The 27,314-nt window shown below is 38.1% G+C and overlaps 2 protein-coding genes and 1 long non-coding RNA gene across 6 annotated transcripts in view; 1 reads left to right on the top strand and 2 right to left on the bottom strand.

Annotated features, from left to right (window-relative positions):
* Positions 1 to 176: 176 nt before the first annotated feature.
* Positions 177 to 3,482, bottom strand: LOC733081 (eIF2B-alpha protein; the record flags this gene model as incomplete). The annotated part of the gene is given in 7 exon segments (NM_001044183.1): positions 177 to 501; positions 868 to 1,012; positions 1,579 to 1,691; positions 2,365 to 2,481; positions 2,652 to 2,791; positions 3,232 to 3,333; positions 3,442 to 3,482. Coding segments are annotated over 7 exon segments (912 nt in total). The 3' UTR covers positions 177 to 219.
* Positions 3,483 to 12,718: 9,236 nt separating this feature from the next.
* The window catches only part of LOC100101182 (malate dehydrogenase), a 47,845-nt gene continuing 33,249 nt past the window's right edge, over positions 12,719 to 27,314 (top strand). Inside the window, exon 1 of one of the 4 annotated variants that reach the window (XM_012694095.2) lies at positions 12,719 to 12,891. In XM_012694095.2, the coding sequence (XP_012549549.1) occupies positions 12,845 to 12,891 (47 nt within the window). In that variant the 5' untranslated portion in view covers positions 12,719 to 12,844. The other 3 variants (XM_012694093.3, XM_012694094.4, XM_062668861.1) reach the window with 3 other exon arrangements.
* Positions 22,923 to 24,315, bottom strand: LOC134199034 (uncharacterized). Its single transcript, XR_009973358.1, has 2 exons — positions 24,013 to 24,315; positions 22,923 to 23,906 (listed from the first exon to the last, which is right to left on the bottom strand). It is a non-coding gene; the product is annotated as an uncharacterized LOC134199034 (long non-coding RNA).

Below are 27,314 nucleotides of genomic sequence, written 5' to 3'. Positions count from 1 at the left end.
CATTACAGAGGTCGTTATTACAAAAGCTAGTTCCATATCTCCTATTATGTGAAGAATTTTGAAAATCACTAACGATCCAATTCTCGTTTCTTACGCTCCACTGTAGATCTACATATTTCTGGTAAACTTTAAATTCCATGCCACCAATTCAGGAGAAAATAAAAGATCAGTTTTTATAAACAAAATTTATTTCAATCATTACGTATTATACTAAATTATTTACAGGTACAATTTAATTAGTTCATCACTAACGGCGGATGGAGTTAAGATGCCTAAATCCGTGAACAATAAAGTTATGTAGGAGGGAGGTGTGTAGTCGACCAATGGATGTTGTTTGCTTAGATCTTTACCACTTTTCAACGTGTTTGATAAATATTTGAATTCCTTAGGCAAGTCCATTTGGTTTAGAGGGTATATCCGAGAGAATTTGAAACTTTCCGTTAGTACATAAACTGGTTTCTTAAGTTCTAAAGCTGCTATACCAAGCGAGTATGTGCCAATCTGGAAGTTGAAAAATTATTTTAGATTTTTTGTTTACAATATGCCTTGTTTTGGTAAAGAGGACTGATACTTGCATCGCATTAATTTCGCTAATACCTCCAAATTTTATTTCAAAATGTTCAAAGCAACCTGTTGAAAATGAGGATATGCGATTTTATACCTACTATTTCAAGTACTTCAGTTTTCTCGAATCTTAGACTAATTTTTTAATTACCACTATGAAAGGCAGTTATAATGATGAAGAGGATGGCGTCAGCGACGATGACGTCATCCTTTTAAAAACACCATAGAACCAGCCAATAACCGTCATATACAAAAAGCCAGAATAAACAGTAAAAGTAGTTTACTGAAATCAATAGGACAGACCTTATTTATGATACCTCCGCTTTCAGTGACGCCTTCAGCTCCTATCATTACGATATCGACTTGTTCCATGACGTAGCCGACTGCGGAGTCTAAGATCAGTGTTGCGTCCACACCCGCAGCCACAAGTTGTTTGTGCATCACCTCACTGAAACATTTTTATTTATTTATTAATTACGTAAATTGTCTTTGTGTGTGTTAACAAATATAATCTGCATAACATTAAGTGCATACGTGGCATGTATGAGTCTATGCTAATTGGCAAACTTTCAACCTTATTTAAGCTGTTACTTCTTTGGATACTCTAACCTAGTCTGTCATTATTGTTTCCATAGCCTATCTTTGTTCTCATATCGAGGGGTGAAAAGCGCGACATTTATCTTTGTAAAGGTCCGTGTTATTAGGTATCAATATCAACAATTCGATATTTTTAATTGAACTTCAATTATGTTTACCATATTCAAACCGCTGAAGATTTTTTCATGATATTTTTTCCAATTTTTAAACTTTAAATTACTCTCGTGTAAAGTTGTAAAAATGTCACTAAAACTAAATAGCATTTCACCCGTTTATGTAAAATTATTTTAAATATTAGAATGCAATGACAGGTTGCACTTGAGATGAGTTCATAATAATTATGATGTAATTATTACATCATTGGCAATAAGATTTTTTTAATTGCATCTACTTTCATTATTTGTTTTAGATGCTTACCCACTATTGTCCGGTGCAGATACTGTGATGAAGACTTCAAATCTTTTGTTTGCTTTTATAGCTTCTATCATTGCTTGTAAAACAACTCTTGACCGAGAATGTGTTAAAATTTTCTGTAAATGATTTTAAATGTTAAAATGTTATTAATAATACAGAAGTACACTGTGCTTTATTGTGCTATTTTAAATGTGACTTTACATAAAACTACAGTTTTGCTAAAAAAAATTGATTTTGAATCACATCCACATATTTGTGGGTTATGTTCACTATTTATCTATTTTTACCTGTCATATTATACATAATCAAATAATAATATGTCAGTTAAAGACTAATCAAAAAAGCCAAAAATAGTAATGAATTATTAAAAACTAGTGAGCTACTAATTTGGCAAGTTACTTTGGTATTATTTAGTAAAGATCTTTATCAATATACAGTTGCAATTCTGTATACATCTGTAATATCTCTATACTTGCATAGTAGATCCCATTTCTTTTTATCTCCATGGATGAATATTTTAAATTATCATCAGTGTTCTATGGGGGTTAAATACATAAACTTGCAGTACTTAACAGTTTAAGCTGCTTAGCAGATATCAATCTAATATTATAAATGAATAACTCTATTTATAAATGAATAACTTTCAATAACTTTGAAATGATGATGAAGTTAATACTAATTTTTGAGACAGATAACAAAAACATCAACAAAGATGGAAAATGTGATACAAGAAAAGATCCACATATGAACTAGTGAGACTATTTAAAAAATATGAGAAATAATACTTACACATCCATCGCAAATGAATGACAAAGCCTGTTTTGCTACTTTTCCTCGTGCTTCTAACAGCTTGTCCAGAAATATATTGCCTCTTTGTAACATAATTTTTTCACATTCTTCAAAACTCTGAAATAATAATTTTTATACTGCAAGACAAATTAAATCTACAATGTATTTCCTGCATCAACAATAATAAGTAATTAATTTATACCTACTACTCAAATGTCAAGAATGGAAATTCAGTGTGAGTACTTAACATAAAATAGATTTATGGTAGTGTTTTCAAATGTAAGTACCTTTGTGTCTAATTTGGCAAATGTAATAAACCTCATAAACAATTCACACCCAGATGAGATAGCTGTAACAGGTTGATCACAATGTCTCATTGCATCCACAGCCAATTGGAGATTCAGATCTAATTCTCTCACTGTAGATACTGAAAGAAACATACAATGTAGTAGTAGCAGAGCAAAATGATTTTTACTCACTTTTTTAGCATCTTAGTACAAATTATAGAATTGTTGAGACGATTGATGACTGGGCTCAAGATGAATATCGTAAAATATGTTAGTCAAGCTTAGAAGACATGTTAGCAGTTTTGTTAACTTATAGTAAATATTCAAACACAAACACAATAACTATTATTATTGGCAGCAGCCAAAGAAAATCAGAAGAATTGCTACATAGCATATAAATAAAAATCACAGTTCTATTTTAAAATTCCGACACGACATCACAAATCCATTAACTTATTCAGTTTTTTTTAAGGAATTTATTTTTTAACTGTAGTAATCTCTGTTATAACTTTCTGCATTATTATATGTAAAAATATCAGTTACATTTTTATGAACTAATATTGATATAAGTAGATAATACCTTTATAATTTTCTATAACAGTTAACAAAGTTTTGATGGCAGCCACACCAGCTGAGACATCCTCTTCTTCTCTCAGGATCTTCATGAATATAGCTTGTACTTCTGAAATGTTCAACAAAAAAAAGGGATTTTACTTACTAATATAACTACTATTACGGGAACTACAAATATCAATAATATTTCAAACTTTCAGGGAAATATAAAGCTAACCTTCTTTTTTCATGTTTTAAATCTTGTGTTTACGTGCCACTACAGAATGAACATAACCTGCGACTGACAGTTGACATGTGTCCAATGTCACCAGATTTCATTTGACGAATCTACTGCTTGTGGAGGTTAAAATCTACTGAATTCTACCAAAAGAACGAGAAATACTAAAATCTGTTATACTTTTTTTTTGCTGTCGTGTTACAACGCAAAGACATGAATGTTTCCTTGATTAAACAATAAAATAATAAAAATAACAAAGAAACCACCTTTAATTCAAGAGACCAATGTTCTTTTTTTTTAAATTAAATTTATAGCAACCCTAACGCCTGCCACGTCGGCAGCCGCGTCTGATCGCGCGCCGCGACCAATGAGGGATTCTCGTTGTCGGCTCCCGGCGCGATTCAAAGAGTAGCGACCGAGTGGCTTTCCTTTTGGCAAGCCGCGCGTGCGCCTTTACTGGCGCCGACAGTTCACCCGCAACCACCGAAGCATACACACGAGAATACGTCCGCACCTCGCTCGCTACCATTCCTTTTCGAACTTGTTTGTGGGACCCTCTGGAGTATTCATACCCAGTGCTCCAGCTGGACAACACAAAAAATTCTAAATAAAAAAATAAAAATTATAAAAAAAACTTAAAATTCTTCGTCTTTATGTTGGGTAACATTTTCATAAAGTTTTTTTGAATACATTAACTTGATAATACTTCTGAGAGGATAAAATGTGCGACATCCTCCTTCCAACTGTCACCATGTCGTAGCCCCTCTTTTCCATGCATTATTGCAGCAACATTCTTATTATTAAACCGATTTCGATCTTCATTTTTAATCCTATTTATATTAGAAATTATTCTTTCTACTTTGGAGTTTGACAAAGTTGCTTCACAAATCGAGACAAATTGCCATACCTTGGCTTGCTATTTGTATCACAGATTTGGCTGACTTCCTGGACGAAAAGAGACATGCTGGGCGAAGAAAAAAGTCATGGCTCCTTAATATCCGGGAGTGGACCGGTATTGCCTCCGTCGAACAGCTGTTCCGGCTGGCTGCTGACAGAAGTGAATACAGGAAGCTAACGGTTAACCTTCAGGATTGAAGAGGCACTGGAAGAAGAAAAAGAAGAAAACTCCAAATTTTATCCACCATAAAAGTTTTAGACGTCGAACTAGAAGTTGACAATAAATTAGACACGGAAACATCTAATTTTAATTCCCTATATTGTTTGTCAACAATTTGCATGTTTTCTGTTGCAACTACAAGGATATCGTGTTGAATGGGACATCGCGATATCCTTGTGTATATTAAGTTCGATTATAAAAAATTTAAATGAAGGGATTCCCACTAGTCTATCACATTATGCTCACGGCACGAATGGTAACGAAAAGAATGAAAATTAAATAGTTACAATCCATTCGATGAAAGGGGGAATACCCCGAAATTATCCAAAATGCCAAAATAGTACTAGAATAACTGAAAAGCGTGAATTCTACTAAAATATACCAAATAATTTTTTGCATACTAAATTCTGTTGCCAGTACCTCAAAATCTACTAAAAAAGTAGAAATCTACTAAATCTGGTCACGCTGCATGTGTCTTCAGTAGGGGTTCGAGGACTTTTGGCGGGAACTCCAAACGTGGCGGTCGATTTAAATATTTTTACTGCTTTTCGTTAAAATATTACCAAAACTTATTTTATATAGTATATATATATATAGTGTAAATAATTGTACATTTTGTTAAATAATAAAATGAACGAACCGGAGGATCCAGGTGGAACCCCGAAACGTTCCAAAATTCTTCGTAAAAGAGGTTCGAAGGAATGTGGACCTGAAGCAGGCGGCGGTGAGGATGTCTTTATTCCGTTTTTTAAGCCAGGTTATCTGAGACTTTATCCTGAACATTGTACAAATACAGACTTCAAAGTGTTTGTTGAAAGCCAGGACCAACAGGTTAAACTTGGAAATAAAAGCCCAGTTTACTTGAATCATATTTTTACTTCGGAAGTGAAAGGTGTAGTAGCTTTACATAGAGTCAATGCCAACAAAATTGCAGTTGTTTTTAAGCAATACAACACTGCAAATAATTTCATCACAAATACAGACTTTTTAACAAAGCACAACTTGAAGGCGCATATTCCTGCAGCGCAAATAGAAAAAACTGGAATCATCCGATATGTGCCTACCAACATTTCGAACAAGGACTTATATACAAAACTGTCTTCGATCTATGAAATTATTTCAGTGAGAAGATTCACGAAAAAAGTCGGTCAAAGTACTGTAGGTCTTGAGACTGTTAGTATAACTTTCCTATCAAATGTTCTGCCCGACAACATCCAATATGACCTATTTTCGTTCAGGGTGTTTGAATATGTCCCGCCGTTGCAGCAATGCTTCCGGTGCTTCAAGTTCAACCACCCTGCGAAAATTTGTAATGGTAAACAACGTTGCTCGATATGTGCTGGGGAACATAATTTCAGAGACTGTGATAAAAAAGAGAACTTGTGTTGTGTCAATTGCAGTGGCCCTCACCTGGCCATTTCCAAATCTTGCCCAATAAAAATGAAAAAAATACTTGAAAAGAAGGGTAACATTACTTATGCCTCTGTGGCTAATACAATTACGACATCTGATTTTCCATCTTTACCTACACAGTCGAGCAGCATTGTTAAGACCCTGCCATCAATAAACCAAAGTGTACATAAATTAAATAAAAATGTAAAAATTGTAAATAATGTAAATAAAACAGTGCCTGAACCCAACTTGAACCAAACTCAACTTAAGGCTCAAATTGCAAACAATAAGAATATTCTGATGGCAATGGTCCAAACTTTAGTTGAATTGGGTAATAAAACAGATAATGAACCGGTGACTACACTGTTCATAAAAGACTTACTTTTAAAAAATCTGTCACATTAATGGATAGTACAGTACAGAACATACAGCAGTTATGTATCGCTCAATACAATATTCAAAGTATACATAGAAAAAAACCTTTATTGTCTAAATTTTTAGCTGAGCAAAATGTTGATATCTGTCTACTCAATGAAACTTGGCTGAAAGATACTCAGCATTTTAAAATTTCGGGATATAATTCCCACTATCATAATGCTCAAAATGAGCATGGTGGAGTAGCAATTTTGATCAAACCGTATTTTAAATATAATATTATTCAAACCAGATTTTACCAAGACATTCAGACTGTGGCATTATCGTTATATGTAAGTGGTAACCACTTAACGATTTTATGTGTATACTGTCCTCCCTCGAATGGTAGCTTCAGAATAAGTAAACTGCGTAATATAATTAGAGATTTGCCTAAGCCAATATATGTGGCTGGAGATTTCAACGCTCACCATGTGGCATTTGGGTGTATGACCACGAAAAGTCGGGGTTATCAGTTATACGATTTAATTGATGAATTTGATCTATGTGTCCTTAACAATGGTAGCTTCACTACTATTAATTATCCTAACCGAAATCCATCGGCTATTGATGTCAGTTTTTGTAGTGCTCCAATCACTCCACTATGCGAATGGTGGGTGCATGATGATTCTATGGGGAGCTATCATTTTCCTACGCTTACTCGTGTTTTATTGTCCGTTGATAGATACCAAATTAATCCTCCCATTGAAAAATTCTTATACAACAAGACAGACTGGACGAAATACAATGAGCTATCTTTAACTGCTTTTTCTAACTTTGAAGTTAATAATGAGAATCCATTACAGTCATATGACGAATTTATCGAAAGGCTTGATACACTTAAGAGGGATACTGTGCCAAAGTTTGTCAAAGCAAATAACTATCGTTGCAAACCTCCAGCACCTTGGTGGAGTGACACATGTGAACAGAGTGTTATTAAAACTTATGAAGCTTTAAAACTATACAGAAGACATCCAACCATTGATAATTACATTAATTATAAAAAACTTGATGCTGTTAAGAAAAAGACTATTTCAGAACATAAACGCAATGGTTGGGCGAACATCTGTAATACTTTTAACAGAACTACACCTGTTAGTATTATTTGGAAATACATCAAGTTATTTAAACGAATAAAATGCAATAATAGAACATATAAAGACGAATTTGTTGTCCCTCTCTTAGAAAAATTATCTCAGAATGGATGTAGGGTTATTGATAATCTAGAAAGTTATTTTCAAATTAATAATAGTCTTCAAAAGTCCAGTTTCCTCATAGAGCCCTTTACTTGGAGTGAGTTTTGTACAAGTTTACAATCCAGACGAAACACAACCCCTGGTTTAGATGATTGTCCATATATTTTAATCAAAAACCTAAATCAGTCCGTTCAAAAGAAACTATTAGCTAATCTTAATGCTCTTTGGCACTTAAAAAAAATTCCTGAATCTTGGAAAACACAGTGTGTAATCCCTCTACTTAAGCATGACAAACCACCTGAAGACCCTAACTCATATCGTCCCATATCACTGTCATCTTGTGTTGGAAAGCTTAATGAAAACATGATAAAGATGCGTCTTGAGTCTTATGTAGAGGTGAACAACATCATTCCACATGTTCAATATGGCTTCCGGAGAGGGCGAAGTTGTGCTGACAGCTTCATCTCTCTCTTGTCAGATCTGAAATATGCCAATAATAATAATAAGTCCAGTGTTTGTGTTTTTCTGGATGTTCAAGGTGCGTTTGATAATGTAGACCCTGGCATTTTGGTTCAAGTTCTTTCTGACACTGGTATACCAGGCATACTTTGCCATTGGTTATTTAATTTTTTAACAGATAGAACTTTGTATATAAGGTATAATAATATTCTCCATGGTCCCAGAAAGGTCTCCAAAGGTACAATGCAGGGGGCTACATTATCTCCACTGCTGTATAATATATATACTAGTCAAATTCTTAATTTTGTAAATATAGAAGGTGTAAATATTTTACAATTTGCAGATGATCTTGTAATATATTGTACAGACCATAATGTAGATAGAGCTGTAAATAGTATAAACAATGCTCTAGATCAATTGTACATATATTATAATGACAGGTTGGCTCTACAGATTAACCCTAACAAAAGCAAGGCCATGATTTTTAGTAAAGATTTTCCCTCTAATGGCATACTCTACAATAATCATCCTATTTCAGTTGTACCAAACCATAAATTCCTGGGTGTTGTCATTGATAACAAACTTTGTTTTAATTTACACATCAATCACATTATAACTAACTCTCTTAAGGGCTTAAATATTATAAGATGTTTAGCTGGTGTGTCTTGGGGTGCAGACCCCAATGTTTTAAGTATGCTATATAAATCTATAGTCAGAAGCCACTTCGACTACAGTTGTTTAGCCTACTCAAATAGTAGTTGTGTAAAAAAACTAGACATAATTCAAAACAAAGCTCTGCGAATTATTTCTGGGGCTATGTGTTCAACTCCCATACGAGCTATGGAAGTTGAAACCAAAATAATGCCACTGTGTCTTAGAAGACTTTTGCTAATAGAGAGATATTTACTAAAGCTGTTATCTGGTAATGATAACGTTCTCAAAAAAATAGTACCTTTTCCTGTACAATGCTCAGCCCAGCAGACTTCGGGAAGTGAGCTTTTACGAGGTTCTTTCCCAATTCTGCCTCTCATTGTACTGCAAATGAATGAAGATTTTAAAAATGTAATTAAACAATCAAAGTGGACATGTTACTCATACCCATATTCCTGTATTATATTTGAGACCAATATTGTTACTAAAAAAATTTTTAATAATAGTGAATTGTTAAGTTTTCTTTCCAACAATAACTACTATACTTTGTATACAGATGGTAGTAAAAGTGAACTCTTTGTGCGTAGTGCTGTTTATGATCCCCAATCTAAGTTTGGTCAAAGCTTTCTTCTGGACCCTAAATGCAGTGTTTTCACTGCAGAGGTATATGCGGCCCTCGAAGCCCTGAAGAGGATCGCACGTATAAATAGTTTTAATAACTTTTTAATTTTAACAGACAGTTTAAGTATGGTCCAAAGTTTAACCAATCTCAGATTTGACTTTAAAAAAAACTATATTTTGTATAATATTAAAAAATTGTTATTTAGTTATGCACAAAAGGGTATACAGGTCTCTTTCATGTGGATTCCATCACATAGGGACATAACAGGAAATGAGATAGTAGATAAAATTGCACGTGATGGAACCAACATGTTGGATGTTAGCTCCATAGTAAAAGTACCTTTGACTGACTGTTATCAAACTATTGACAACCAGGTCAATAATTTATGGGTCGAATTTTGGAAACAAGACCAAGAACAGAAGGGTAAATGGTATGGAAATGTTCAAACAAATCTACCTGTAGCACCATGGTATAACAAACTGAAAATGGCCAGTCGGGACTTTATTACGATTATAAACAGACTGCGTTTTGGTCACTCGACCGTCCCAGCCCACCTAGCTCGGTTGGGAATAGTGGAGAGCAGCTATTGCACCTTCTGCAATGATTCGGTTGGTGATATCGAACATTTCATATTTAAATGTGAGTGCTTTTCGTTTGACAGATTGATTCTTGTCAGTGAAATTAGTGACATAGTGCAAAATCAAGTGACAGTGCAAGATCCCTCCCGCCGCCTGAGTGATATGTTAAAAAATAGATCCTATTACGTGCCTCTATATAAATTCATCAAAAATACAGTGGGGAAATTATAATAAACTGAATAAAAATACTTAAGACTTGGCCTAAAGGTCTAGATACCAGGCCATAAACTCCAAAAAAAAAAAAAAAAAATCAGTAGGGGTTCTATTTTTCCAAGGCAGGCAAAGATATCATACCAAAAACCCTCATTTTCTGTATATTCTTTTTTATGGAAAATGAAATGAGATATGGGATGAAATATAATTTCAGTAAAATGGTGGTTATTTCCTGAGACTTTTTCAGTGGACTTTTTGGAAGATGCCGAGAAGCTACATTCAGTGGCTTTGTTATATTTTTCTTATTTGTACACTTTCATAGATACTAAACAGTTAATAAGCCACCGTTGCTACACATTTAAACCTCAAGAAACACTAAATATATAAAATAAAACAATTCACACAACTTCGCTCCTCGCATTCCCGCCAAAAAAGCCTGACATATTAATAAGTGCTCATTTTTAAAAACTGGATATTTTTATATAATGGTTAAGATCGGTATTTTAGCCAACACATCATTTATTACTATTATTAGGTATATTACTTGCTCTTTGGAAATTGAATTTGATTGAAATGAAATGGAGTGGATTTATCTGAAATTGATTATCAGATGAAATTGAATGAAACGAATGTAGATTTAAAAATTTCCCAGTAGAATGTTGGAAAATTATCAAGACTTCAATGGACCTTTTGGAGCCCGGCAAGCCACGTCTATCGGTTGTTTCATTTTGACAGATTTTCGCCCTTTCACATATGCTAAATGGTTAATAAGCTTAATTATGACACATTAAAACCAGGATTATTAACTATTACAATTTAATTGTTGCATAAATGTTACACACATAAGCTAGAAATACTTGATTGAAAATTTAAAATAATTCACTTAGCATCTTGAAGTGCCTCGCGTTGCCGCCAAACACCTGTCATAAGTATAGATTTTCTCATTACTAGCATTACATATTTATTGGTTTTCACACTGATATATTATCTTAAATTTTACAGAGTTTATAACCAATGCGTATTTGAATAAAATTAATTGATTAATTAATTTAAATACATTGTATTTTTTGCAATTATTTGTAAACTGGTTGGCTAAGACTGTAATTTTGATAATATTTATTCATTTTCACGCTTCAACCCTATTTGCCAAATCAAATGTATAATGTTTATTTAGCCCATACATATAATAAGTATGGCTATTGTACCGATACACCATTTACATAATTTTTAACAATTTTGCTTAGTTATTTTCATAACTATTTGGATTAAAATTTACACCTAGTTGCTTTAAGATAGAAGAATTGTAGTCGTGTAGTATCATAGAATTGTGTGTATTTCTGCCGTGAGGCAGTAATGCGTTTCGGTCTGAAAGGCGGGGTACCCGTTGTACTGTTAAAAGAGAGACCTTACAACTCATGTCTCAAGGTGGGTGGCGGCATTTACGTTGTAGATGTCTATTGGGCTCCAGTAACCACTGAGCATCAGGTGGGACGTGAGCTCATCCACCTATATAAGCAATAAAAAAAAGAAAAAGGAATCAGTCAAAGGCGCCAGATACACCCATAATACAGACCAGGTACACTCATAAGAGAATTCAAAAATATGTAGGCATTCTTACGATAAGTATCTTCATCAGGCAAACTATCTTTAGGCTTTCAAATAATGACTCTCCAGACATTGAGTATAATATGCATCTCAATGGTAATGGAGATCTCTAATAAGTTCCTAAATAAATCCACCTCCTTCCTCCTTTACATATTCCTCGAAATAACATGTAAAGGTCTTACGAGTATATCTTACCGATCTATTTTGGTAGAAATATATAATGTTTTCGTAAAAATTGTGTTTTATTAATAAAGCATTAAATGATTTAGAAATGTTTTGTTTAAGTAAATGTAATATGATGTAAATGTGGTTTGACTTAAAATTGGGATGTGATGATTTATAAATCTTTCAATCAAAGAGTTGTAGGTTCCAGTGTCAGGTATCAGTCACGAATAATGTGGCTTTAGTTTTTCTGAAGTTGTTTTTTTCGTAGCGCTGGCAGTAGAATAAATAAGATCTTTATATCTACGAATGGTTTCGCGCTCTGCTGTGTAATCGATGAGACGAGACAACGGACAGGCCAGATGCTTACAGGGATTTATTTAACTATAATGTAAATTTTACCATTACAAAAAGATTATTGTTTTTTATCTACCATCTCCACGAAAACTATAATTGTATGTGGTCATCAACAATTCCACAACCAGAAAATAAAATAAAATTGAACGTATAATTATGGTTTTTTTTATTACTTTTTTTATTAACTTTGTAGGCAGATGAGTATACGTTCCACATGACAGCTAGTGGTTACCATTGCTCAAGGCTGCCAGCAATGCCAGGGGCAGATCTAAGTCGCTGCCTATCACATCATGCTGTGGTTTGAAAGCTGTACTTAAGACCCGTGAAAATTTATAACAATAATTAGTATTTAATTAGCATTGATAGTCTTATGTACACTTGTATTGGATTAAATATAAAAATACTTAAATACATTTTTAAATCGAACAATAAATTAAAGCAGTATTGAGTGCTAACAAACGTCTCTCTAATGCAAGGGAAAGTCACGGCCATTGAACAAGTCTGGCACCAAGGTGGTGGATTACAGTCATAACAAGTAGTCGAATGAACTGCACGTTCTTAGTGTTTGCAAAACAACAGTATTGTGTTGTGTTCAGGTTTCTTTCATTAAACAGCCTTAGCTCTAGGGAAGACGGTGAACATGGGAAATTCTGCATCTGTCAAAATGAACGACAAACGGCGCTGGCAGTGAGTTACATTATATTAATTTAAAAAATTTAAAATCAGCTAACGAATTCTCTTGAAATTTTAATATGTTTTTTTTAAATAAAAACAAATATGATGCACTTAAATACTGTTTTGTAAAATGCGTTTTATAAATAATTTATTAGAGCATACCTATGTAATTGAATTTTTATTAAAAACGTAGCTTAGAATTAATTGTTTTTTTCTACGAATAGTGACAATCGCTACTTTAAAACGGAATATGGGTTCGCATCTCTTTTTAAATTAATTATAATAATCTGAACACACAACACGGTAGGAAATCCTAGCTTGGCGCCGTTTATGGTAAACCGATGCGGTCATTGTTTTCCAAAATAATTTAATTGGGAAACATTAAATTAATTTATTTTACAGCCCACTTATCTAATTGTACTAACGAAATAGTCTAAAGTCGTTATCGTGTCAAGCAAATATGTTACCTTAAACACGTTTTCATATTTTTAAAATTGTCACAAGTTTTCGCTAAAATCATTTTTCTGTCGTTTACGTTCCGATTGAATCGTGAAATTGTCTTCTAGTTGGGAGTTATTTTCAATGAGCAGTCGCTTTTCAACTTTCAGAAGTCCAGGAAAATATTATTTTAAGGGTCGTTACTTAATAAAAGCTGTTTATTAAGTAACATTTATTTGATACTAGTTGAAGTCGTCGTGGCCTAAAGGATAAGACGTCCGGTGCATACGTGTTGAGCGATGCACGGGTGTTCGAATCTCAGGCGGGTACCAATTTTTCCAATGAAATACGTACTCAACAATTAATGTTCACGATTGACTTCCACGGTGAACGAATAACATCGTGTAATAAAAGTCAAACCCGCAAAATTATAATTTGCGTAATTACTGATGGTAGGACCTCTTGCGAGTCCGCACGGGTAGGTACCACCGCCCTGCCTATTTCAGTCGTGAAGCAGTAATGCGTTTCGGTATGAAGAGTGGGCAGCCGTTGTAACTATACTTGAGACCTTAGAACTTATGCTTCAAGGTGGGTGGTGCATGTACGTTGTAGATGTCTATGGGCTCCAGTAACCACTTAACACCAGGTGGGCTGTGAGATCGTCCACCCATATAAGCTAAAAAAAAAGTGAAACGGGGCCCGCTTTTCTGGCTAATCTTTGATTTTACTTTAATTCGGTCGGTATCAACACTACCCGCTAGGACGATCTGAAGATTTCTATAAAATTTCTTCCTAATCGGTCCAAATCATTTCGAAACTTCAATACAATTTTTTTCGCCTATTCCTTTTGTAAACGATGTAAGTATCTACCTGCAGTTTCTTATCCGAGAGTAGAGCACTAATACATATAACAGTGTTCAGACGTAGTTTATCGAGCACGGAATAAAACTGTTTTCAGTATTGCTTGCTCTAGGAATTACAAATGAATGTGTTTTTATTCTAAAAGTAAAAAACACACGCCAGTGTTCCAAATCTTATTTTTCATAATTGCACATAAAGGTTAAAGTTATATTACAAACCTAGCAAACCATGGTGTGGGCCGGAAAAAACAATCTTACTGATAATATTGTTTATGTTTATTGTAGAATGACACATCAAAATTATGAAATAAGTTATGGCTTGTGTATGTAAAATCAAAATATTAGGATCTTCATCGAGTATAATGAAAAACGAAAATACATACGGTTGAAATTAATAATCTTCTAATTCTTAGTTTGAAATCTTTTAAAAAGAATAAATTATACCACGAGATGTCCTTGAAAAGTTACTTAAACATAGAGTATAATATACTAATCTATTATTTATTTATTATTGTTTAAAAGTCCGCTCAGAATATAGTATCTAGACTGAGACGCGAACCTTGGCCTCAAAGTTAAGAGCACGGAAAAGGTTACAAAACAAATAGGTGTCGTTCTGAATAAATGAGATTATTGTTTTAAAGCGCAAATACTTAATTTAATGCATGAATAAACGTGATACAAAGCATCGTGTAATTATATTCTAACGCGTCGAAGAAGAGAGTCAATCATAAGTACGGGATAAATAAATGTTAAATTAAATAAATTGAAACACTGTTACTGAAACACTGTATTTGTCGTTTAAAAAATTAGAGTGAGAAAATAATCATTTTAATGTAAAAACGTGTGGCGTGCTACACTAAAATTATTGTAAATATTTTATGGATTCTGTCAATATCTGATATTGGTAAAAGTAAAGTCATTATGAAACATCTTAAAAACCTCCCAACTCTTTCTTAGCTTTCAATACTATGTATCATTTGTTTTTACTTTGTGGGAGGTTGTGTGTTCAAATCACGTCGGGGTCATCAGTGTGGGAGGTGTAACGACGGAGGGAAAGATCTTCCACCGAGCGGGTATAATTGTTCGGTAGACTAACGGTCCGAATGCTGTTCTTCGGAACTTATATATTATAGCAAGCTTATCTTGAAAATGTCGTAAGGGAGATTCAAGCATCTGTCAAATATCTTGTGTTGTATGATGGCCACCTGCCACACCTTTTTGATCTTCAACGACTATAGTTTCATAGTAAGGAAGAATCTGCTTTTTAGTGTATCATATGTGAAGAGTGGTTATTAGGTGGTTCTATGAGTTACATATTTCGTAATCTGACCATTTTATCCAATGCATCGCTGCGTAATGACACGGAACTCTTCCAGTTAATTTTAAGCAAGTCTGGCTCTGGCATCTGACATAGGCTCTGTGATTACCAGGGTTTTAACGGGAAATTAGATTGTGATTCTGGAGAAGTCTGAGAAAGGGCCATCATATCCAAGGAAGGCAGCAGACGCGTACACGCAATTAGTACATAGCACAAGAAACTGCCTATTTTATCCGTCCGTGCCGTTGATAATCCTGAAAATTATGATCAAGATAACCGGATAATTCGATTTAATTAAAGTATTGTCATTTATACTTGCGAAAAGTTTGCGAAGTCTCTATTCAATCGGTTGCTTTAAAGTTGCTTTAAATTCAAAGATTCGGCTCCATAGATTACCTACATACCAAGCTAAATAAAAGCGTGTTAAAACCTCCGCTTTATTAATTCCACAGTGAGTTTCAGCATTTAGACTTTACCACTTAGACTAGACTTACTTTAGCATTTAGACTAGACTTTACCGGTGGTGGGGATATGGTGAGACTGTACGAGATTTTGCATTTTATATGTATTTAGCTATTGCGTACATGGTAGGGTAGGATGCAGCCACATTAGTTAAGACATGAAGTCGAAATCTCCCTTCTATCCTTTTTTTACTCCTTAAGTCTTACTCTACGTAATTTTCTTTTGTGGTGTTTTAATAACTGCTGCTATTTACTGTCTATCGATCTGTATTTATTAGACAACAATTGAGTACATTGATGTTACACGTTGTGGTTGTTTAAGAGCATCGGTTGCCATTTAATGCAAGGAGTGTCCGAGCTCGTATGCCTATATTAATAAATAAAAATATATGTAAGAAATAAACAAAAATACAACGTTGTGTAATTTCGCTCAGGAAGCTTGGTTACTGACTTGCAACATATTGTGAATGACTGTCATTAGCCAGGCGGCACGGCGTTTTGTTGCAATTGGGAAATAACGCGCAATTTATGTACGACCTGCAGAAAAATATTATCCAAATTCATGTTTATTTTCATTATGCTGAAATATAGCTAGGGGATAGTTCTCAGAAATATCTTTCAGTTGTTAGCCCATTGACGATGTTTCGACAATTCGATCGGCAAGGATATCAAGTCTCTGGTTTTTATCCCTTTAGATTGGCTGGCTGTAGGGGTGGAGTGGTAAAAATTCATCACGTAGCAAATAAGCGTTATGCCTCCTCCATGCGAGCTTCGCTTGCTCTCTGTCTCTGTCTCTGTCTCTGTCTCTGTCTCTGTCTCTGTCTCTGTCTCGTTTTATTTTTAACGAGAATCTACGTGCAAATTTCGAGATTCTAGCAGACTAACCTTCTACTGTATATAATTTAAATATTTAATTTACAATTTTTAATCTTAATTTTGATTCACTTTTTAAATTATAATTTTTTTATAAAATAATGTTTTTGTTTTTAAGTATTACATATATATTTTTGATGATAAGGAACTTAGTTCTTGATAGGGGTTCACCAGCCGTATAGATATTTATTTCTGTTAATGGGAGGATGTGCAGACCCAGTCATCGTTTTTTTTTTTTTTTTTTTTTTTTTTTTTTTTTATGATTGAAAGTTTACTGGTGGCCCGAAGGCCTTTCCAGTTTCACCAGGACAGGTGGGCGAGCAAAGGCTCAGCCAAGAGGGGTGGGATTTGCTAACAACTGCCCGAGCGCCTCCGAAGGAGACCTAACAACTCAAGAGCAATTGTTTCGCGAATGAATCTACTACCGGATCGGAATCGCGACCCGCTGAGAAGATCCGGCGAGCTCAGCGGGCTGATGCATGGGTTAGGTTGCACGTCGACCTCTTTGTCGAGTTCGACGAGTACGGTTACCAGGGTCCCTAAGCCTGCCCCTAGTATTAGAGCTGAAGGCATCTAATGCAAAGGTTATTGGATCTGATGGATCCGTAAGGACGTGTCTAGGGCGTCGACGGTGACTGACTCCTGCATGATCAGGATTCGGGGAGTAGTCAGCGGCGGCAACGATAAGGCGATTATCATGACGCATAGCCTTATCGAAGTATCGTTCCGACGCCGACTTCATGTATTTCCGAATTGATTCGAGGCCCAGGTCGTCGTGTAGGTCAACGTTCCTCACGAACCACGGAGCTCCGACGGCTAACCTGCAAAAGCGGGATTGTAGAGATTGAAGGGTGTCTATGTGTGTGCGGGCCGCATGAGCGAACACCACACTCGCGTAGGTCATGACGGGCCTTATGCAAGTTTTGTAAAGTGTCACCTTGTTCCGAAGGGACATTTTACTCCGCTTACAGATCATGGGGTAGAGTCTACCGAGAATAAACGCGGCACGGTCACGGACTGATTTTATATGCGGGCGGAATGTCATCGATGCATCCAGGGTAACGCCCAGGTACTTGACCTTCCTAGTCCAGGGTATGGGTTGTCTAAAGAGAGTAATCGGGGGTGTGAGATTCCTCCTCCTAATCCGGGAGGAAATCCGTGTGGAGCTTCCCCTCTGAAATAGCACCGCAGTACTTTTCGCTGGGTTGATGTCTATGCGCCATTTTCGGAACCACTGTCCTAGGGCTAGGGCTGCGCTCTGAAGCTTCTTCGCGATTAGGGACTTATTTCTACTAGAATAGTAAACAGTCGTGTCGTCGGCGAATAAAGCTAAATGGGTCGGCGGCGACCGGGGAATATCGTTGACGAATAAGCTAAATAGGAGGGGTGAGAGGACAGAGCCTTGCGGGACTCCAGCTGTGAGAGGTCGTGGGGAGGAGCGGGTTCCCTCGACTCGATATCGAAAAGAGCGGTTCGACAAGAAGTCCCGTATGATGAGCACGAGACTATCCGGCACGCCCATGTTGAATAGTTTGAAAATCAAACCATTGTGCCAGACTTTGTCGAACGCTTTTGCGACGTCGAAGAAGAGAGCTCCCGTGTATAACGGTTTTGGTCGATTAAGCCCCACAAGAATGTGCTCCGTGAGGCGGTGCACCTGTTGAACGCATGAGTGATTTGTACGGAATCCGAATTGTTCATCGATGAGAATGCCCTTGGATGAGACGAAGTCTCTGAGGCGTTTGTAGAGCAGACGCTCATACAGTTTGCCTAGAGACATGAGGAGGCTAATCGGGCGGTAGCTCGTCGGATGATTTTTTGGTTTACCGGGTTTATGTATGCCGATAACGTCCGCTTCTTTCCACACCGCGGGAAAGATACAGTTCGCCATAGCGGCATTGAAAATAGATGCCAACATCACGATGAGTTGGACGGGTAGAAGTTTAATAACGCGGTTAGATATACCGTCGGAACCGGGAGCCTTGCGAGGACGTAGGTCTTTGATCAAGTCTTTAACTTCCATCGGGGTGACGTGTGGTAACGCATCCGATGGTGGCAAGGAGGCTCTGCGTTCTACCTCACTGTCTACTAATTCTACATGAACAGGGTCCACGGATTGAGTGCTGGGCGTGCACTGGGTTTGCAATGTATCGGCCAGCAGCTCTGCTTTTTCATCATCATCGAACGCCGCGAGTCGGCCTGAGGGGCCTACGAGAGGGGGCATAGTTACTACCGTATCCGATTTGAGAGTACGAGCTAAGCGGTAGTAAGACCTTTGGGAGGGCGCGAGTCTTTCTAAGAAATCAGACCATCTGGCATCTCGGACTTCGGCGATGCGAGACTTTACGTCGCGTTGTAGGGCACGCATTCGAATACGATTATCCACGGTAGGATACCTATCGTAGGCGCGGATCGAGGTGTTCTTAGCTCTAAGGAGTTCCCTAATATCGTCGGGCAATTTGAAGCGGTGAAGGAAGTCCTCCGCTACAACTTGCTTCGATGACCTATCTAATGTCGAGGTGATGTGTGACGTTAAGATGTCTATGGCTTCAGCGGTATCCTGAGGAGACGGGGTAGAGTCCGGGCTCAACGGGAGCGATGGTGGATCAGATTCAGCCAAGCTGATGCCCAGCGTGTGCCAATCCACCACAGTCCTCGTGACGGGAACGGAATCGGGAGCGCGACCGAGCTTCATAACGACGGGACGATGGTCTGAATCTAACTCTGAAACTACTTCGATCGAGTGTAAGCGCAGAGTTACGTTTTTTAATAACGCTATGTCGAGTATATCCGGGCGATGCGCGATATTTAGCGGGAAGTGAGTCGGGGTTAGCGGAGCGACAATATCGAAGGCGAGATCATCGACTAACGCGTCAAGCCGCCTGCCATTCGGTGTTGTGGTGTGTGAGTTCCACCTGACGTGTTTACAATTTAGGTCGCCCGCCAGAATGACAGAGCTTCCCATGCCGAGCAGCGCCTCGATATCACTGCTTAGAACGATCTTATCCGGTGGAAGATAAACGGACGCGATAACGATCGGCGCGTGTCCAGTCAGTGAGATTCGGCATACTGATGCTTCGATGTTAGAAAGCGCGGGGGGGTCGAGTGGGACGCAGTGCAGGGCTCGTCTATAGTAAATGACGGTACCACCACCACGAGCAGTGAGCCTGTCGTTCCTAACCATGTTATAGTTCGCGATTTTAGGGTCGTGGCGCGCGGGCTTAAGCAGGGTCTCCTGCACCAAAAAGATGTCAATTTGATGGTCACGCAAAAAATCACAAACCTGATCACGTTGATTTGCGAGACCGTAAGCGTTAAAAAATCCTATCGTTACGGATAGGGGCTTTATTCTACTTATGTACGCCATTGATTACCGGCGGAGCGAGGGGAGGACGTACGTATTTAACGACGCGTATACGTCAGCGTATTCTTGCACAACGGCGATGAAGTGTTGTGCAGTGGAGGCGGCGCGAATGGCGTCACCCAAAGCATTAACACGCTCAAAGTTGATCGACTGAAAAAAGTCGATCGCTAGAGCGAGATTGTCGGACGCGGTCGGAGTGCTGGTCGCGGGGGAGGAACGAATCACGGGGGAGGGACGTATCGCGGGGACGGGACGAATCGCGGGGGAGGGAGCTACAGCCGTGTTCGTGTACGGCAACGGTTTAGCCCAGGCCGAGCCGCTGGGCACCAGCGCCGGCACGAAGGCAGGCTTAGCCTTCGGCACAGAGGGTGCCGTGGCTTTGATGTCAGGGCCGGAAGCTCGGAGGCGGTTTTGACGCGCGACGCGGCGATTTATTTTAGGGGCTCGGGGGCATCCACGGTAATTCGCGGGGTGACCCTGTGTTCGGCACAGGACGCAGCTAGGTGGTTCCGTCGCGGTTTTTTGATCGCGAGTGCAAAGAGTCGTGGCGTGATCGTCCAAACACTTGACGCATCGAGGGCGCGCGTGACAATTACGGGAAGAATGCCCGTACAACTGACAATTGTGGCACTGGCTCGGAGTGCCTTTTTTATGAGGGGTTTCCACGGTGATTCCGGAAAGCCTACAGACAGTTCGGACGTTAAAGATTTTCTTACCCTCGGGGGTAGACTGGAGGGCGACGAGAACCATATTGTATGGCTCCCTCCCGCGTCCTGTGTGCATGCGGTGCACGGAGTTTACGGGTAGGCCTTGTTCGAGTAGGTCGGCCTTTACGAGCTCGGCATCTAACTCCTTGGGGATGCCACGTATGACTGCACGGAGCTCACGCTCCTCCTGGAGCGTATACGTATGATAACTTATACGCTCCTTTCGGAGGTAGCTTGAGAGGGCCCTATGGTCGTCGGGTGTTGCTACTTTTATCTGTATCCCGTTCGCGAGGTTACGGGCACTGACAAAATTTATGTTTTTGGCCTTAAGGGCCAGGGAGATACGGTCCCAAGCAGCCTTCTCTTGAAGAATCAACGGAGGAGGGGCCTGATTTCTCGTTTGTGCCACCGGGCGCGGCGACGGCGTGGCACGAGGACAGGGAGCGACGGGGGTCGGAGGGCGGGGGCGCGACGCGTTCGCGGCTTTGCTTATTTTAGCGGCCGCGGAAGCTCGGGACTCCGCGGCGCGCTTCTTACCCTTTTGCACGAGAGTGAATCCATCTGTTAATGAGGCGGGAACGAGGTCAACCTCCATATCCGAGTCAGAGTCGGAGGACGAGGAGGAAGGCGCGGGAGCGGCGGACGCGACGGAGGCCGCAGACGATCGCTGAGGTAGAACGGAAGCTGCCGCGGTAGACGCGGCAGTTTTTCGCGACAGTATGGGGGACACGGGTGTGCTGGGCGCGACGGAGGCTGCGGTGTACGGCGCGGGAGTTTTGCGCGCGCTTGCAGGGGACGCGGGAACGGCAGGCGTGGCGGAAACGGCGGGCGCGGCGGGCACGGCAGAACAGTTCACGGCGCGTTTAGCTTTGTAAGCTAAAAATTCTGATTCGAGGGCCGGGTATTTCTCGCTTAAGAATTCCGCGAGCAGTGTGTTGGTTGGAGAAAACTCCATTTCTTCGGACTGCCCAGGGGGGGCTGCCCCGGGACTTGAACACGCGCTCGCCTTGCGGCGAGGCCCCTGCGTCGGTAACACTAAATTGGCCGAAGCGATTCTAGGAATTTTAGAAATTTTAGTGAATAGAATAAATAGAATAGAATTAGAGTGAATAGAACCACTGCACAGTTTCCGGGCGGCAATGCCTTGTAATTAGGCGCAGGTACAAATTCCGAGAAACACTTGGGCCACAGATGTGCCACGAACAATGATCTATTATCACCGGTAGTCACTTCCGACAAAACACTTAGACGCCAGATGTGCCACGAACCGAGGTCGGGCAATCGAACGAACAATGAGCACGTCCACGCGCGTCGGTTGCTCAAATCGGAATGGCAGTCATCGTTCTCATCGAGCCCGTCCCTACCGACGAAGGGCTCGGCGAGTAAATTAACCCATAGACGCAGTTTCTCGCCGGATCTTCTCAGTGGGTCGCATTTCCGATCCGGTGGTAGATTCTGCAAAGACCTGCTCTTGCTAGGCTTAGTATTAGCAACAGCGTCATGTTTGAGCCGCGTGAGCTCACCTACTTGTTAGGTTACGCTGACATTGCTTCTCAAGACAATAAGTTTAGGTAGGAACAAAAAAAAAAGATGTGCTCACAGTCCACTACATGGGATTAAGGGGTTACCCGAAGTGATTGAAATCGCTGAAATGAATTTCGTCTTTCACCTTGACACATGAACTCTAAGTTTCAATTTTATTCTACACATAAAGGCTGCACGCACTTCCCATTGTTGATTTGCGGTAGTAAAAGAACTGACAGATCGATATTGTAATAGGCGCACCGTCCCTTATAAAGACTACAATGTATTGTAGTCATTAGGAGGGACCAGTGCGGGTTTAATATACTTATCTCACCACCAGTCGAAGTTAAACTTTGTTGTGGGAGGGCGTAAGTAAGCTTATGAAAATAATATAGTGAAGAGGATCGAGGATTATCGAGGATTATTCAATAATAAAGAATCATATGATGTTTTAAATCTCAATTTGATAATTACTATTCAATACAAGAAAACAAATACTATTGGGATAATAACCTTTAATACTATAGGATACAGTTTAAATGCAAGCAGTCTATTATAAATCGTAGTTTTTTTTTGTTGATTAAATAACAGGAAAATAGTCGTGTAAACCACATTATACCGAAGTCGTAAGTTCCGTTATCATGATGTGAACTAGTATTAATGATCGAATCAACATTTGCCCTTGGGTTGCCTCATAAGTCGCAACTATACATTCATCAAGGTATACACCGTACGTAGCGTTAAAAGATTCGAAGAGTATTTGCAAATTGTAGAAAGAATACTCGCTTTTGTAACGGCCGTCTGGTGTAGTGGTAAGTGACATGGTCACTACACAAGGAGGTCGCGGGTTCGAATCCCGCCAAGGGAAGATATTTGTATGATAAATATAAATGTCTTTCCAGGGTTATGGGTGTATATTAAATATTATATGTATGTGTATAATAAAAATCTTATATTTATTTCCGTTATCTGGTACCTGTAACACAAGTTCTTTACGAACTTATCACGGGACCAGTTATCGTGGCGTGATTGTTAGTAAATATTTATATTTATATTATATTTTGTGTACCTAATTTTGACTAGGTATGAAACTCAGAAGAAATTTCGGTGGTGTATCAGACAGTGTGCTTAGGGCGAGTTTTTAACATTCTCGATAGCGTAAAAATTAACTCAAATTTGTATGGAGTTGGAACGTTTGCCTACATTTGTCGCTTGGGACGCTGCACTAAGCACACAGATCTCATTCAGACAATACATAATTCCAAAGTTTAAGATTCAACAATTCTATAAGTGCTACTACTGCTTTTAAATCAAATGATTCACGATGATGCAAGATGTTGTTCGTAGTTATAGGGTTAGTGCTAGCAACGTCGTCAGGTTTGAGCCCCGTGAGTTTGCGGTAGGCAGCGGCTTGGCTCTGCCCGTGGCATTGCTGAAGTCCGTGGCATTGTTGTTAGGTTACGCTGGTCGCTGACATAACCTCTCAAAGTAGGAAAAAAAAGAAGTTTAATTTTTGACAATATTCCTCCATCGTCGAAGTGTTTTGTGAGCAAGAATTAAGTACGTATTTCATGAGAAAAATCGGTACCTGCATCCGGGATTCGAACATCGGCACAGTCGCATCGCTTGTTACGAGTACACCGGGCGTCTTATCGTTTAGGCCGCCAGGAATACAGCTTCGTTAAGGCAGTTTAGAACCCAACCTGTCGTTGTTGAGTTTTTCGCAGCACAGCCAATATACTTCTGTTACGGACAGCAAACAGTCATGCATTGTTAATTCATAGTCGGCAAAGTCTATTCAAATTCAATCTCTCTGTGATAAAAATAAAAACCATTAAATGTCGCACGATCTTTTGCGACTTACCATTGACATTGTAACTATAAGTTCCGACCTTCATGCTTGTTTTATGAGAATCTGTATGATACAGGTATCATATAGTAGGCAGCATATATACAATTGAAGTCATCATGGCCTAAAGAATAAAATGCCCGATACATTTGCATTGAGCGATGAGACTGACCCGGTGCTAGAAACCCGCAGGTAGGTACAAAAATATTTCTAATGAAATAGGTACTTAACAAATGTTTATGAATTACTTTGACGGTTACGGAATAACTTGGTGTAATAAAAACCCGCAATTAGTTATTAATTACAATTTGCGTAATCACTGGTGGTAGGGCGTCGTGTGAGCACGGGTAGGTCCACCACTTTGCCTATTTCTACCGTGAAACATTTTATTTTAATCTTAATTTCAGTAAAACCTATACATTTTCTTAGTACTACTTATAATCTATGTTAGTAAATTAAAAACTTAACACATTAATGCGTTTTGGTTTGAAGGATAGGGCAGTCGTTGTACTGTAAAAACAGCAGCGGCAGCATTTACGTGGTTCATGTCAATGGGTTGATTTTAGGGTGAACTTAGTAATAAGGAAAATAAAAAAATACAGCAGACTATAATGTTTGTTCTATACTTATCATGTATGCGATTAGTATCTCTATGTTTATGTATGTATATATGACTCAGTCGTACATTGAACACATTAAGACTTTCAATTAACAATAGAAGTTTGATTTTACGAGGAAAATATGAGACCATTAATATCTTAATGAGATTGAATGACACAGAGTTTCTAGAAATACTATTAAGTAGTAATTCGTTATTTAGTCTTTTTTAATCTACGATACGTTTTGCAAATGTTAATACTAGGCAAGCAACCGACGTTCCTAAGTAATTATGTTCCTGAACAAAATAGTATCATGTGATAAAAAGGAAATCAACATATCTAAGGTGTTCTAAGCATGACAAACACACCGATGGTTTAATTGGACGACAAGCCTTTTTAGATTTAGAGCTCGGAATGATAATGATGTATCAAGTTATGTGATATATATATCCAACGTCTTCGAGCTATTCCATCTATTTCAGTATCGCAGCAGTCAATAGTAATATGCATATAATCCTACGTACCTGCCAAAATACTACTCACTATATCAAAACTACTTCTACGGACCAGTTTCGCGTTTATTACTCGTAATATCGTTAGTTTTTTTTTCTCCGTTGTTTACAGTTTTCGTGGTCACGGAGAACTGACAGTCGCGCAATAATAATAATTAATGCGAGATTAAGCCCTTATAAAGGCTACCAAGCTTAATAAGCTTTAATCAGAAATTAAAAGATACATCTGAGACTGAAACGAAAACTGAAGAAAATTCTAATATCTCATCTCTCTAATAATCACTCGAAATTAATTTCTTAAGTGGTAGTTAGTTGTACCTACGTGGGTAGCTACGACCGTCTCGCTAATATTTGCGGCGTGACCCTTTCCGGCTTAAGTGGTGGGATATTACCATTTTTTATTTAGGTCTCAAGTTGGGCGGAGGCATTTATGTTGTGGTATCCTCGTAACGTCCGGTGGGTAGTAAGTTTTTTTTTGTTAATCTTAGTTAACAAACGAAAAAGAAAACCTTCGTTCCAGTTCGAAAGGTGTCTTACGTGATAATTTAATTTTAATTCTCACGTAGCTCAGATGCATAGGTATCTTGTTGGCACTATTCAAGAAACAAAACTCTTTGGTATTTTTTTCGTCGGCTTCTAAAGATATGGAGTATTCACGTGATGGCTTTTAATTTAGAGATAATGTTGACTTTTGACCCTAAATAAAACTGCGTGTGATTTTTGCGGGATAAACTCAATAAACTGAAAGTTTCCAGTCATTTTAATGATAGCACAATATTACATTAATTTTATTATCATGATATTGAACGGTAGTCGTCGTCTTGAGTTCGACAGAATGACTAAAGACGTGGCTATGAAAACTTGTAGCAATTCCCTGCTGTCTTTCCTCTTTTCTTTGAATAAATTATAATACGTGAACGATTTATGAACAAAAGTATCGATGTACCTAATTTCCGATATTTCTAATAGTAACTCTTTGGTGAAATTTTGAAAATGGAATATTTGTCGCGCACTATGAATGGCAACAGCGGCAAATGTCAAGTTAATGGCACGGTCCGCGACATTCGGGAAATGAAAAGGTGAGTTTCTACATTTATGTGTAAAATCAATTAGAAATGAAGAATATGAATTGAATAATATTTTTTCAAATTGAAAATTATAAAAATATTATTCTTATTTGTGTGTATATATAGTGAGTATATTTTTAGCTGGTTATTTTTGAGAGATACTACAACCGTGATTCAAGGCTTCGAAAATTCGACGAATTAACAGATAGGTAATAATATAACTTCGCTATAATTTAGCTTAAAAGGTCGAAATGTAGTTTCAGACTTGGGCTGATAGTTCATTTAATTTTTTTAATTTAAATAAATAAATCATAATCCATTTTAAAGATAATTTTTTTTTTTATTAACGGATAGCCGCGCACGCGTGAACGTCTTCCAAAAAAAAAGCAAGATTTTCAATTACCTAAAGATCATAAAATAAGCTGGCATCATTTCTTAACGAACAAATATTAGAAAGTAGAAATGAAAATATTATTGTTTTTCATAATGAAATAGCCAGTAGACATAAAGCGCATATTTTGTCCGTTTATCCATTGCACGCCATGATTGCGTCAGCGAACACGTAACAGCAGGCCTGCATCACGCGATGATATGTCAACAAGCGAGATAGGAAGCTTTATCGAATATATATGTACATACATATATGTTTAACTTATAACATTGCATAACGAATCGTAATTTTTGTTACGCTGTTCTTATTTGTGTATTTCGTACCGCGAAATCATACTTTATTACTGTTATCATACGGCTCAGGCCGTTTTGAGTCAATTGGATTCCTTAACCGAAATAGAAAATTGTCAGGAATAGGGATAGGAAGCGGTGCAGCTGTCCCGTTCGCATTGCTGATATCCATGATCATGGTT

The sequence above is a fragment of the Bombyx mori genome, chromosome 6 (genome assembly GCF_030269925.1).
Source record: "Bombyx mori chromosome 6, ASM3026992v2".
Classification (NCBI taxonomy): Eukaryota; Metazoa; Arthropoda; class Insecta; order Lepidoptera; family Bombycidae; genus Bombyx; species Bombyx mori.
Note: the sequence above shows the minus strand (reverse complement) of the source record. Positions and strands in the feature narration are given on the sequence as shown.